Source organism: Opisthocomus hoazin, chromosome 14 (assembly GCF_030867145.1).
Source record: "Opisthocomus hoazin isolate bOpiHoa1 chromosome 14, bOpiHoa1.hap1, whole genome shotgun sequence".
Classification (NCBI taxonomy): Eukaryota; Metazoa; Chordata; class Aves; order Opisthocomiformes; family Opisthocomidae; genus Opisthocomus; species Opisthocomus hoazin.
In genome coordinates, this window is record NC_134427.1 from 6,542,013 (window position 1) to 6,556,668 (window position 14,656).

The 14,656-nt window shown below is 36.8% G+C and overlaps 1 protein-coding gene across 4 annotated transcripts in view; it reads left to right on the forward strand.

The window, feature by feature from the left end:
- Positions 1-14,656, forward strand: part of DIAPH2 (diaphanous related formin 2) — a 245,851-nt gene that overhangs the window by 53,920 nt on the left and 177,275 nt on the right. For all 4 annotated transcript variants that reach the window (XM_075435212.1, XM_075435213.1, XM_075435214.1 and 1 more), the window contains one exon: positions 3,499-3,613. In XM_075435212.1, the coding sequence (XP_075291327.1) occupies positions 3,499-3,613 (115 nt within the window). The remainder of the gene's footprint in view (positions 1-3,498; positions 3,614-14,656) is intronic.

Sequence of the window (14,656 nt, forward strand, 5' to 3'; positions counted from 1 at the left end):
TTCACCATGAGGGTGGTGAGGCCCTGGCCCAGGTTCCCCAGAGAAGCTGTGGCTGCCCCCTCCCTGGCAGTGTTCAAGGCCAGGTTGGATGGAGCTCTGAGCAGCCTGGTCTGGTGGAAGGTGTCCCTGCCCATGGCAGGGGGGTTGGAACTGGGTGATCTTTAAGGTCGCTTCCAACCCAAACCATTCTGATTCTGTTACTGTAACAGTCCTTTGTAGACTGTTTTCACGTTATTGGTAGGACACAGGAGCGTATATCCATCCAGTTCTTAAATAGCTGATCTATCCTGTCAGACACAGTGGAATTTGAGACTGAAGAGTGTAGGTAAGGATGGATGGTCTAAGGGCAACAGCACTGGACTGTGTGTGGAAATCACTTGACTTTTTCCCACTGGGTTTTTCAGGTGACAAGGTCAGTAATTTCTAGATATATACCAGCACCACTTCAAGCAAAACGTTTTGAGAATTAGTAATGACAGAAGTTTTTTTGTTGGATGAGGAACTAGACTGTCCTCTGCTATTTTTGAATTGTTGATCTTAATCGACTTTCTAAAGAAAAAATAAGCTTAAGCTTTGTGTTCCTCTAAATTCTGAAGTGTTGAATAGTGAAATGGCTCTTTCTTTGGAGTACCAAGTAAGAACAGTATCATGAAGGACTAATCTCACTAACTTTGGAAGGACGTATCTAGAACGTTGAGATAAAACTTGTGTGGAAATACGTGGCCTGTCAATTCATAGTTTCTTTTACCAGAAGAATTGATGTTTATACTTTATCTTTCATATTTTGCCACCGGATTTAAAAATATTTGGAGTGTGCCAAAACAATCTGAGAGCATATTCAAAATAGTAAAATGTGGTTTTGATGTGTTGATTTTAATAAATGTTAACACAAATTTGAAACTCTTTACTTTTTCTGTCTGTAGTTGTTATAAAGTTATCTGCATATATGGATAAATGATACCTTTCCTTCTCTATTGTGGGAGGAGGGATTAAAAGTATCTAGGAGGAAAAAGACCTCAAATTTTGGTTAACGCGCATCAGTATGCGTTCTTTGTGCTTCAGTACGGTCGGTATGACAGTGCTGGAAATTTTGGCCTGTGATAGGGAATTGTAGGTGAAGGTGATATTACAAGTAACTGTAGAGAATGCAGCAAAGTGAAATTGGTGAGGGGTTTTTTTTGTTTATTTATGTGTAATTCTGAGTGCATTTCCAGAAAACTTAAAGGTTTTTTCAGAGTAAATATTAACTTTAATGCTTCTGAATTTAAAAGGAATTGTATAGTCCTGCTGTTTTCTTAAAACATTTGTACAAAATATCTTTAACCTCCCGCCAGCCACATCAATATGTTATATTTTTTTAGAAGAAAAAATGGACAGTTTTAAGTAGTCTAGTTGTATTATTAAAAAGAAAGAAGAATGTATGAGTTGTCATACTGGAAAAAATGCTCATGTATTAGTTTGAGGACTATGGCATTACCCAGTGTTGGAATCCACAGATTTGGGGTTGTTTTCTTCCTTTGAAATTCATTTAGATATAGAAAAGTCCTTTTAGATCATATACTCTTATGAGTCATTTAAATTACACTATTTTGTAACCTTTAAAACCCTTATATAGAAAAAAGTCACTTCCCCTCCGATGAAATGTTTATTGTTATAATTTGTTGAAGATGTTTAACCATTGAATGTCCTGGTGTTCTTTCTGTTTAGAAGATTACTGTTTTCAAAGCTTCTGTCATACAATTTTCTGGATTTTTAAAAACTGTTCTTCCTCCTTTTGAAATGCAGTTCTGTTGTGGAAATTCATTTCCACATGGGCTTTTAAGAAAACGTTTTGTGGCTGTTATTTCAGATAGGTTCTTTTACGATCTTTGACTTCCAGATTTTTATATTAGCCCGTTGTATCTGTTTGGGTATTTCCATCTGGAATTTTTTCCTTGTAGAGTATAGGTTTTATCACAGATTCATATTTTGACAGTTATGTTAAGGGGGAAGGAAGCAAATTTGTATGCCATTGACAATAACATTCTCTCCTGAAGTTGCTTCTCATCTTTGACTTGCCACTGCTTTGTCTGGTTAGGTTAGTTTCTCCCCTACAATTCATTTATGTTTTTCATTTATTTGGGCATCTCACTTAAGCAGGGAAGAAATCCTGCCATACATGTAACTCGTGCTTTCTACGCTCAGTTGTCCTTGTTAAGCATTATCTGATTCTAGAGTCAGTTGCACGAGTTTTGTAACTGTGAAACGTACAGTTACAGGACAGTAGTCTGAGTGTAGAAACATAAGCTTTTTATTTTATAATACATATTTGTCACTGTCAATTTCATTGTAATAAATTATGTTCCTGTGTTTGTAGAAATAATTTATGAAGTGTACATCTGAACACTGTCTATGATAATGGAAAGTAATTGCAGATGGACACTCTGCTTAAGTGCTCTGGGAACAGAGCCAAAGATCTCCTGCATACTGAAAGAGAGGAAAGTCTATTTGATCATCACTTTTAAGGAGACATCATTTTGGGAATAAAATTCTTAGTGTTTAGTTTAGTACCTTTTGTTGTAATGGTCTTCACAGTTAGCATTGGGTTAAGGTATGTTTAAAAAAATGTCTTGCCTGCAGCTGGTGGTAAAGCAGCTACATGTTAACAGGTTGATCATATAGAAGGGAGGACCAATGTATTGCAGTGAAATCCTAGTGAGGCTTGCAAACATAGTATTGATAAATGTCCCGCATATTGGCTTGATGTGCAGGAATAGCCCTTGAAAATTAATTGGCATTTAAACAAACTTGTAAATAAAAATTGAGAAGTGTTTTAAAAGTGCAAAAGGAACATATTTTGAAAACAAAATAGCTATTCTGAATCATATATGAATAGTAAAATTGACTTTCAGCTTCCCTGTTGCAGAGTACTTTCTTGTATTAATATAGCCAGTATCAAATAAGATACTGTAGTGAAATCTGTGTTTACATTTGAAAATTGGAAACTATATAAACAGAGTTGATAGTAAGTATAAAATTGTTTCACATATTTTAAAAACTAATTCTTCCTGCAGACTTAATATTGAGTCACTGAAAGGTCCACATTGACATATCATTTGGAAATAAGGTATTCCATACTCTGGCAGCGTAAGAAAGACTATTCCTTTTACAGTTCTCAGGTAGCAGGGGTGCATATCAGGGGTGAAGAATAGACTTGGGGAACTGCCTAGAAAGTAATTGAGAGAAAGCTGTAACACTTGCAAATCCAGGTGCTGATATGTTATCAAACCTGTTTGGAAAACTTGTTGAATAGGAGAAATAGAATAAAAATCATTGTGTAGATAGAGGGCAGTTCATCTGGTTGTGTTCCGTTTAGGAAGCGTCTTGAAGAGAATGTAATACCTAGAACATACCGAAAGTGTAATCAGTCCAGTTATCACGGAAGTCTAGTAGCATTGGCTTTAACCTGACTGTTGAAAATACTAGTTATTAACTATGGAGATGCCATTTTTGTTTCAGATCGAGCCTCGAGAGATAGCAGAAAGCAGCTTTTGGGTAAAAGCTGAAGAAGATAAATTTGAAAACCCAGAACTGCTTGCAAAATTGGCACTTACCTTTGGAACACAAATGAAAGGTACGTTCTTCTCTTACTTTGTGTTATGGTTTTATCAAGTTTAAAACTGTGCAGTGACAGTCTCTTTTATGCTTTTTGCAATACTATGGAATTCATATAATGGTTTTATAGCAGGAAGAGGATTTAAAACATGTTTTTATTAAGCACAGTAGTCTATCACGAGAATTGCTCCTCCCTCATTTTACAGCATGAGGGGAGGAATCTTTTGTAATAATACCTCTTAAAAGGGCAGGGTAGGTTGCAGACAGATGTGAGTTTTCTTCAGGTGAAATTATAATTAAATTTAAATTCTAACCCTAAAATCATGCTCATTTGCATTAATATTCCTAGCCGCAGGAACTGTAAGTTGTCAGGTTCTTTTAGGTATTCCACACATGGAGGGTTTGATGCATAACAAAGATTTACTTGCTTCTATCTCTGCTAAGTCAAAATCCTGTAGCAATTACAATAAGCAGTTGAATCACAAAATCTATAATATGCCTGCAGTCATGATTCTGCAATATGTGGGTTGAAACCGTCGTTCTTTTCAAAGTTATTGTGTTTGTGTCCTTAATCTTTACTTTCACTTCCACCCCCACCCCTCTTTTTGAGTACTGTATGCAGCCCTCACTTGAAAAGTCTTAAATACTAATCAAAGGATTGTATTTAAAATTTGTGTTGCGTAACCTAAGAAGCACACCACACCCCTCCCCCCCAAAGTTATATACAGTTAAACTGCGTTGTTACTGTCATTAGTGGATGAGGTAAGGTAGTTTTCAAAGGATTGAATGTGTGAGTGCACACTTTTAAAACTGTTTGCACAATATCATGGGAAAATATCAGATCAGATGGTCTACTGATTTTTGTTGGGACACAGTGTGAGATGGATCTCTTCACTCTGACGAGTGAAGTCCCTCAGGGGTCCGTACTGGGACTGGCGCTGTTCAATGTATTTATCAATGACATGGACAGCGACATCGAGTGTACCCTCAGCAAGTTTGCAGATGACACCAAGCTGAGTGGTACGGTTGATACACCAGAAGGACGGGATGCCATCCAGAGGGACCTGGACAAGCTGGAGAGGTGGGCGTGTGTGAACCTCATGAGGTTCAACAAGGCCAAGTGCAAGGTCCTACGCCTGGGTCGGGGTAATCCCCGGTACCAATACAGGCTGGGGGATGAAAGGATCGAGAGCAGGCCTGCTGAGAGGGACTTGGGGGTACTGATAGACGAAAGGCTGGACATGAGCCGGCAATGTGCGCTGGCAGCCCAGAGGGCCAACCGTGTCCTGGGCCCCATCAAGAGAAGCGTGGCCAGCAGGTCGAGAGAGGTGATTCTGCCCTTCTACTCTGCTCTGGTGAGACCTCACCTGGAGTACTGCCTTCAGCTCTGGAGCCCTCAGCACAAGAAGGACATGGAACTGTTGGAGCAGGTCCAAAGGAGGGCTACAAAAATGATCCGAGGGCTGGAGCACCTCTCCTATGGGGACAGGCTGAGAGAGTTGGGCTTGTTCAGCCTGGAGAAGAGAAGGCTGCGGGGAGACCTGATTGCAGCCTTTCAGTACTTAAAGGGAGCCTATAGGAAAGATGGGGACAATCTTTTTAGTAGAGACAGCAGTGACAGGACGAGGGGTAATGGTTTTAAACTAAAACAAGGTAGGTTTAGACTGGATATAAGGAAGAAATTCTTTACAATGAGGGTGGTGAAACACTGGAACGGGTTGCCCAGAGAGGTAGTGGAGGCCCCATCCCTGGAAACATTCAAGACCAGGTTGCACAGGGCTCTGAGCAACCTGCTCTAGTTAGCGGTGTCCCTGCTCGCTGCGGGGGGGTTGGACTAGATGACCTCTAGGGGTCCCTTCCAACCCAAAACTTTCTATGATTCTATGATTCTGTGATTCTTGGACTACTAGAGAGAACAATACAGTGAGACTAAAAACTATGCTGGAGCTTTCTGTGGAGTGTAACTGAGGCTGCCCAGTATGTCATGTAAATTGTGCTTTTGCTGTTGGTTTTAGATTAAAAATATCATGAATTTCTCAATTCCTTCAATAGGAGATATGATAGTATTTATATCTTGAGTTGGGAATGTAGTGACTAACAACCGAATATTGGTTATGATTTTGATACTTTAATACCATCTGCAGCTCTTAGTAGCTTTCAGATGGTCCCTGAGTACTTCTGAAGCTGCACACAGCTTCTTGCCACAGCCAAGACAAGTTTTTTCATTATTATCCATGCTTAACAGTCAATTGATCAGTATTTTACATGTGGCTGTTTAATGGTAATTTGTTTCAGGCACTGAAAAGAAGCAAGTGCTGCTGAAGTATGGTTCAGTAATAACCTACTCAGGAGCTAATGAGGAAACCCAACAAATTAGAGTCCAATAAGTGGTAGATACTGAAAGAATGAATTCCTGAGGTAGCCAGAAGTCTTTTGTCCATTTATCGACCAGTTAAATATGAGACTTCAGGGATATGCAATTCTTGAAGGTGGGTAGAGTCAGGTGCATCAAGCATTTATAGGCTGAATCTGAATAAGCAAGCACACACTTCGATTTTTAAAGTGAATGTGTGTACTGACTTGTAAGCATTTTTGTGCTGCTTGTTTTCTTACTTTTAAGTTTTTGGCTTTGAGAATTAACACTTCATGTGATGCTTTGTATTTTAACCATAGGGAATCTTCTGTTTTAATTTGATCCACTAGAATGCTCTCACTTCTATCAATTACTTCAGGATTTTTATTACTTCAAAATTATGTTGTATTGCACATAGAGGTTTGTGGTATCCTGGCTGTTGCCTGAATTTCAGGAGTAAGAACTGCAGTTTATACTAATACAGTGTTTGGAAAGTTAACGTGGGTTAAGGAAGGTCTGTTGGAGGACCAGAACATTTCTGAACCATTTGTTGAGTAGGTTCCTTGAGTTATTTCTGAATATGTGTTTTTGTGCTCTTTTGAAACCCCTTCCAAGAGTTAGTCATAGCTGTGTTTTTCCTAAGATAAATATACAGTTCTTTCATTCAGAGCTCTTGCTCTTTTCACTCACTCTTTTCAGTAGTCACTAAACCTGAGCCATTAGTGTTTTGCTTTTACAGTGCTTCCCACTTTCTGCTGTAAATGTTTGGCTGTTACATGTAGTAATACAAAAGCATCATCTGCAGTAATTTAACACTTTTTTCCGTACCAAAGTTTGATAGATTCTTGGTTCATAGCAGTGCAGTGAGGCTAAAATGATGTGGGGTTTGTCACTGGTTGTAATGTGACAGCAAGACAGGAAATCCTTTAAGGGAAAGAACTGGTAACAGCAGATAACACTTACAGTGGAATGAGGCCCTGCTTAATGAAAATGACAAGCTTCTGCCTTGAGCTGAATTGTTTCATCAGAAATCTGCAGAAATGCTGCTGAATTCCTGAAAAGCTGCTTCATTAGAAATACTGAAAAAACCCTCATGAAACTTTGACATAGCTGTGGGTTTCATATGAGAGGAAATTCTTGTTGTCGTAGTTGTGGAGTTCTGAAACTACAAACAACAGAAATTCCCTAAAGAGCTTACTGTGGTGATAGCCTTGCAGATATTTTTCCTGTTCTTCCTTATGTTGTTCTCAGTTAATGGTTGTAGAAAATAACACGCCATAACAAAGATGGGAAGACTGTTAAAAATGCTACTACATATTACCCAGGAACATTAAAATCTTATTTGGCTGATTAGTAGGGAAAGTCAGCATTGTCTTTCTTTAACTTAAAGTTTTTCTTAAAACTTGAAAACGTTCTAGAAGTCAAGAAGATTCTTGGAGCGTTTAGTTGCAGCATAGGCTCAAATAGTTGCATTCCACAAGCAACTTTGTTCTGCAACTGTTATCTGAAAAGGAAAATGTTAAAAGGATATTTACCATTCTTCCTCACCTTTTGCCTTAACAGCCACAGGCAGCTCATTAATCCCCAAAGTACCTATTTCAAGCATAATCTAGGTTCAGATTTCTCTTCTGCTTTAGTCCCATTTCCTGGTATGGTTTCCTAATATATTACAGGAGAATGATACAAAGACAAATAGAAATGCATTTGATATTCTCTCAAGAGTACAGTCAGCATGGAAAACAAATAAATAGATGAGTGGAAGAAAACTCACAATTTCCAGAAGCAATTGTGATGACTTAGTGTTTACTATCTTCTATTTCATGGCATTTTGGAATGCCGGTGGGAATAGTAACTAAAATAAACCAAAAGGTAGTATACACACTTATTAAAAATTCGTTATTCCATGTAGATTGTAGCACTCCAATTTGATTAAGCCTCTGAATTCTGCTTATGATTATCTGGCACAATGGGAATGAAACTTTGAGCTTTTTCTCATTTAACGTTGTTTTGTTATAAGATACTCCAAGAATAACTTCATGGTGGTTGTCACTAAACTACGTGCTGCCTTGCACGGTATCTGGGCACCGCCTGTTTCTCACGGAGGAAGACAGCTAAAACTGTGGGGAAGTGGTACTTTTGGAGACCAAAAGTGTGTGTGTGTGAAGTCATAGTAAGACACTTTTGAAGCACGGTTTTAATTAGTTAATAAATTATTACATTCATCATTTAGCTGTTTGTAAAATGTACGAATGTTTAATCACAAACCACCAGGAACAAAAAGGAAATTACCTGAGTGTGACAATAATTTTACTTCAAATACACTTAGATCCAAATTTTCTTTTTAAAGCTATGCATCAGGTTAAATCTTTATTTGCTACTGTAACATTAGCTATTTAATACTGATGCCCTATGAATATGTACAATGTATTTAGTTAGGTTCAAATCAGTGCTAACAGTTAAACTGCCAGTATTGGTCTGTGAGATCAGTTACTGAGCAGTTTTGAAATCATCTGTTGTACAGGGAGCAATGGAAGCATTAAAAAGTATTCCCTTTCAGACTTTGTAGGATTTTGTGATCTTGGGATTTGAACTGAGTTAACTGACATCTAATTATCACAGTGAAAGTATAGTCTGGAAGGATTTTCTCCATTTTTCTTCAAGAGAAATACAGATGATCCAAATACCTTTTAAGTGCCTCTGATGAATGGACTCCAGGGCTTCAAATTTTCATTAAAGATCTTGGATGAATGTTTTGAGCTTGGAATTGTGTTTCCAGATTCAGAGGTGGAAATAATTTCTATAGTCTCACAGACCATTTTGGCAAGTAAATGATATTCTCATTTGAAAATGAATGGGCAACTGTGGTGGTCGGTGGAGTGGGTGGTCTTAAGATGTGGGACAGAGTTACGGCATTGTGGGTGGCAATGGAACACATAGATGCATATTTCCTTGTGTCGCTGCACAGAGGAAAAGAGTGAAGATGGTATGAGTTTCCAATCAGTTACTTGTTTCTTTTGAGCTGTTTAATTCTAAGAGAGAATCTGATATCATCCAGAATTTTATTTTGTGAATCACCCTTTGCTTAGAAGTGAAAGAAGTGGTTTTACTGGTGAAAATATGCATCATCCTTTTATAGTTTTTGAGTCATAACTTGAAAATTTCAAGCTAAGTAGTATTTGGTTTGCAAATAATTTTATCTTGGATTGATTTGTGTTTTGATATTTAAATAGCAAGAGGAAGGAAATCTGTGGAGGTATTAGTAGCTCAACTTTATCTTCCTATTTTTAAAGCGGGTAAATCTTACCTGCAAGCAACTGTCTCTTCAGACAAGTGGGGTTGTCTTTTTTTTTTTTCTTTTTTTTTAAATGAGGATAGCCTTTACAGAGTGAGGTTTTTTCTTGTTATAACCTTTGTGATGAATTTTAGGCTTTGTGTGATCACATAAATATTTTATTAATTAAAAAAAAAAATCCTTTCCAGTTTATAGAGTATATAGAAAATGTGAAATAACCTCAATGAACAGTCCTTCTTAGCTGGATTACATAGTATGAATGCTGCAGTATTTCTTAATGACTAAAGACAGGAGATCGAAGTGATCATACAAATGCGTCTTGTCCTTGTGAGTCTATTATGTAATCTGAAGTCATTAATTTCAGTTAATAAACAGTGAAATGATGAGGTGCGTTGTCGACTAAGAATGCCATCTTGCTGATGTCTTTAGACAGTCCCACTGTCAAAATCCTGGAATTAAAAAAAATTGCACGCTTTTGATTAAATGCATAATAGTAATTTTCTAGTGAGGGAAATATTGTAATGAAGTTGAACAAGAATTTATGCTTAGTGTATTAATCCAGTCTGGTTGTACATCTTTGGAAGCTTAGGCTACTGCTTTTTGGTGGAGTTGGGAGTGTGTGTGTTTGTATTTCTGTAGAAAGTCTTTAAAAAAACTCCAACAACTAAAATGCAGTGTTCAAAATGTTGTTAGTGTTCTTGGCAAGAACCTACTTGATAGTAAATGTTTCAAATCATTTAAACAGGTCATGTGTTCTTTTTCTAAATTTTGCCGTTGTCCCTTAACTGACATCAAATTGTATTTTCAGCTGTCAGTGTAAGGGAAAAGAACCCTATCAGCAGCAGTGTGATGTCTGCGGTGCTTTGTGGAATACGATCTCAAAATCTCCTTATGTTTATGTTTAATTTTTTGAATATTAAATTCCTTTATAATTGTATGATGAAGTGTCTTCTAGCAGGTAAAAGTAAAGGCTTAAAATGTTATGGCTCTGTAGATAACTTGTGATGCATCATATGCTTGGGGCCTCAGATATGCAACAGTACTCAATATATCTGGCCTGCTGCTATCAAAATCACTTTTCGCTGTTTGATTGATATTCTAATTGCAGACACTACAAAGCAAGTTAATGCCTTCTCCCTGAAGGATCATGTTAATTTCTGGCTCTGGTAATTCAGGTTGTGTATTTTGCCAGTCAAGAATGATAGTGGTACTCTAAAGAAATTAATTATGTGTACAGTAGATCTGTAAAGGTAGTAATTAGTACATAATAGTCTGTAACTTCTGGGATTGTTCCAGTACAGAATTCATTATCTATCCAACTTACCTCAAGGGAAAACTTTCTGTTCAGGGTTCTGTTGCTTCTTTATGATTAGACTTTTAAAATACAATTTGACAATCATTTTGATATGTGTTCAAAATTGAAGTAAGGTTTTAGTAGCTGAGTTGTCCTTTCTCAGTGTAACTCCCATAATGTGAAAAGTACAAGAGAAAATACGAGCTTGCATGTAAAATAGAACAACACAACATGAACAAAGTATTCAGATTTTAATTTTTAAATGTGTAATGTAATAATATGTACGTAATATGAAATATATTAAATGGCTTATTCTAACACAGTCTTGCTTTAGTAATTACAATATGAAAACTGAGGTGGCTGTTCAGTCCTAGCATTGGTATCTCCCTCTGTGAACAGCTTTTAGGACTCATCCATAGCTCAGTTTTAAAATATTAATGAAAAAATAGTAAAAAGTTCATAAGATGAACTAAAATTTAGTTTTAACTGTTCATATTTTGGGTCAGTGCCAGGATTTCAGTATCAACTTGTTTTGATTGAGGAGGAAGAGGGTTGAAATGGGCAACTGAAAGTAGTGTGAAAAGGTTGTTGGAACATTTAAGAGCGAGTGTAATAAACATGCCAAAAAAACTGAAGAGCAGTTGAGGGAGACAGCATTGCTTCTGAGGAAGACACAACATGTGACATGATGAGGTTAGTAAAAAGGCAATGTTTAAATAAGACTAACTACAGTGATGATATCAACTTCCTCTTTTGTCAACACTGTTAATGATGTTTATTTCAAGGTGATAAATAGTTGGGGTTTTTTTAAGCTATAAAGGTTAGACTATAAACAGTTCAGGAAACTGTACTTGTGCAGAGCTGTAAGCAGATAATAATGCTTATCCAAATGAGTTTATTGTAAACATTATAAGGTAAATGCTCTTTTTAACTTTGTCAGAAATAGTGAGTGGACTGGCTCTGAAGATAGATGAAGATTGGCTATTACTGTATGCAGATGGTATGATAGATAAATGCAGGTGTTGTACTCAATGTTTTCATGAATAAAAAGTATGCAAACCTTTATGGACACTTCAACACGTATTTGTACTTTAATAAAGAGTTGAGCTTAATCAAAATACAACAGACACCATTGTTCTGGTTACGTAGATACTGACACTCAGACGTAAACTTCTTACCATCCACCCCTTCTAATTTCTGATGTTACGCTCACCCATCCTATGGCCTCCTGAATAGTGAAGGTCAAATTGTTCTGCAACAAGTCATCAGCATCTGGAGTTCTTTACCACAAGCTGTATGGTCTTGCAGTGAAATTTTTTCTCCTTTTAAGTCTTCTTGGAGTTGTTCTAGCTTGCTGATAAAATACTGTTTAAAAGATATTGACAGTTTTTTTTTTCTGCTAGTAGATCATTGACTAGTATCTTCTGTTTGCATTTGTTGATTGGGGTAGCTTATCAAGGCTTCCTTCAGTTCTGGTAAAATTTCTGTACATTGTTTTTCCCTGCCTTTAAAGTGCTCAGATGACTACACTCTAATTAAAGTGAATTATTAAAACTTGAGCTGTGGCAGTCTTTTGACTGCCACCTACTTTCTGTGGATACATGGGATTTGAGGTCTAAATGTCAGCTTTCTTGGAGTAGTGAATTAAAGGCCAGAATGTAGGTGGGCTGCTATTCCCACCCACTTCAGCTTTTATTTTCCCTTGCTTGCAGCATCCACAAGAACACCTTATTATACCTTGCATTTATATTTTCCATTGTTAAGAAAACATGCCAAAAAATGTGAACAACTTACCTACTTCACTATTTAAAATTATACTGCTTCTCCAAAAAGTTCTGTAGTACAGCAATATGTAAGACACAACTGTCTGTATTTAATTTCTTCTTATGTATTGAACAAATCAGATCATTTAAACCAGGAAGATGCAAAGTCCTTAATATATTTGTATCAGGCTTTAATTAAAAAAACCCTTCTGGTTTGAACACATTTTGTGATACTATTAATGTGTTAATTCTGTAATATCCATGTTGAGGAAAATAGTGTGACTTACTTGTTAGCATCGTGCAGATGATGTTCACGTTATGGTCACATGTGGAGTACCCACATGCAGTCTTCAGTGAGTTTTCTTTGAGGCACTTTTGCTACTACTCGTTGAGCCATGGAATGTTCACAATAGTTTGTGTCTTTTAAACCTTATTGTACCTTCTAATTTTGAAGATACTTATGCCAAAGGGGAATGTAGAACTGACTACCAAATCACCTAGTCAGGAAAGGCATTTTCAAGCTATGTCTTCTGTGTTTGACATCTGATATAAAGCAGACTGATTTTTCATCTCCTAAAGAAAAGAATGGATAGATCTTTTCGTCTGTGAAACCACTCATTCTTAAAAGATAGTGTTTTGTTTTGCAGGGTTTTTTTCAAAGTAAACACACTCTTTTTCTCTTTACACCTCTGGCAGATATTGAGGAGAGGGAGGAAGAATGACAGACAGACTAGTTTCAGTGTAAGTCAGTAGATACTGTTGTTTAAGTTGATGTTTTTGTTCCTTCCCCTTGCCTCCCTAGTAAACAGGTATGTCCTTCGGACAGAAATTATGTTATTTTTTTACCCCTTTTTGTGACCAGTTAGTCTGCTGAAGCAGAGAGTGTTCTTTCTTTGATCAGAATGGATCTTCTGGCTTCAAACATTCCCACTGAAATAATTAGGTTTGCAATATGAAATATGGATCATTCTTCATCAGCCCTTCCTTTTTGCTTGATGTCATGAAACATTTTTAGTGGGGAGAAAAAAGTTTTGGTTATATTAATTTTCAGCTATTTCTTAGTAAAGAGAGAAGTAGCAGCCAAAGAATGAGGTCAGTGCACCATTAAACTTGAAGGAAAACTTTACATTCATTTAAATTTGGTACTTATAAAGAAGAGGAAAAGGGATTAGTACTTTTAAAAAATGGATCTGCATTTGATATGCTCAGAAGCCCAGATCAAATTAGCCAGAGAACTTAAATTTTTACAAACTTTGAATGGACTCAGTTTTGTCAAAAGTTCTTGTAACACAGCTGTATTTGTCCGTGTGAGACAGCAAGCTTCAGTTTGATACAGGAATCTGTAGTATTAAGCACAGCTATGTTGTACCGGCTCAACTGTATGCATTGTTTTGGCAAACTAAAAGGAAAGAAAAAACCTCACAAACTCATTACGTATTTGTTTCTGGATTGTAAACTGCAGGTGGCTCCCTTGGTCTGCTGATTAATTCACCATGTGTATGTTTTCTTCCTTTGCCTCCTCATCTTCTGCTTGTCACAAGTGCAGGAATCCAAGCCAAAGGCAGATCCTGTGTTGCAGTGTAGGGTAACCAGATGTTTCTGTGTCTTACAGGAATTTCATTTAGTTAGACCGCATGCTTAGGTAATCAGCCTTTGTATCTCAGTTTCACATAGAAGTAGGCTGGTTTGTTTTCATCTTTCAGTGTATTTGAAATTGTTGTTCTTTTTCAACAACAGAGTAAATTGAAGTACCATAAAGAAGAAAGAGTGAGTTATTAGTTTGCCGTTTTTCATCTTTTCCTTTTCTTATCTGCAGGATTTATCCAATAGGTAAACTGTCAAACTCAGGGATGAAAAAAGCTTGATGTTGTTTAAATAAACTGGTGCCTGAAACTATGACCACTTAGCATAGATTTATATATGTCTGTATCTATTTTTTACATATTTATATATCCATATTTTTTGATTCTTAAATGATTTTAGAAGTATTTAAACAATGATCACAGTAAATATGTAAGATTTTATTTGTTGATTAAGGAAAAAAATATTTGTGTAGAATTACCAAGGAAATAAAAACTTTTCTGCCCAGAAGTGTCAAGAACAATTTGTACCAGATAATGATACCCAGTCTTGCCGTGTTTAAAGTATTGAGAGAAAAAAGAAGGGGGATGAAAAAGGCACGTGTACTTTTTATTCAGTTGTGCACCAGGAACTAAGGCTTAACTGCAGAAGTCGATTCCTTAATAGTTATACTTTATAAATAAACTTTCAGTAGTTGCACAGGGAAGCACAGTTTCCAAACTGACCTTAGGAATGATGCATGTAGTCTCGCTGCAGCTGGGCTGTTCTTCAGGAGAAGC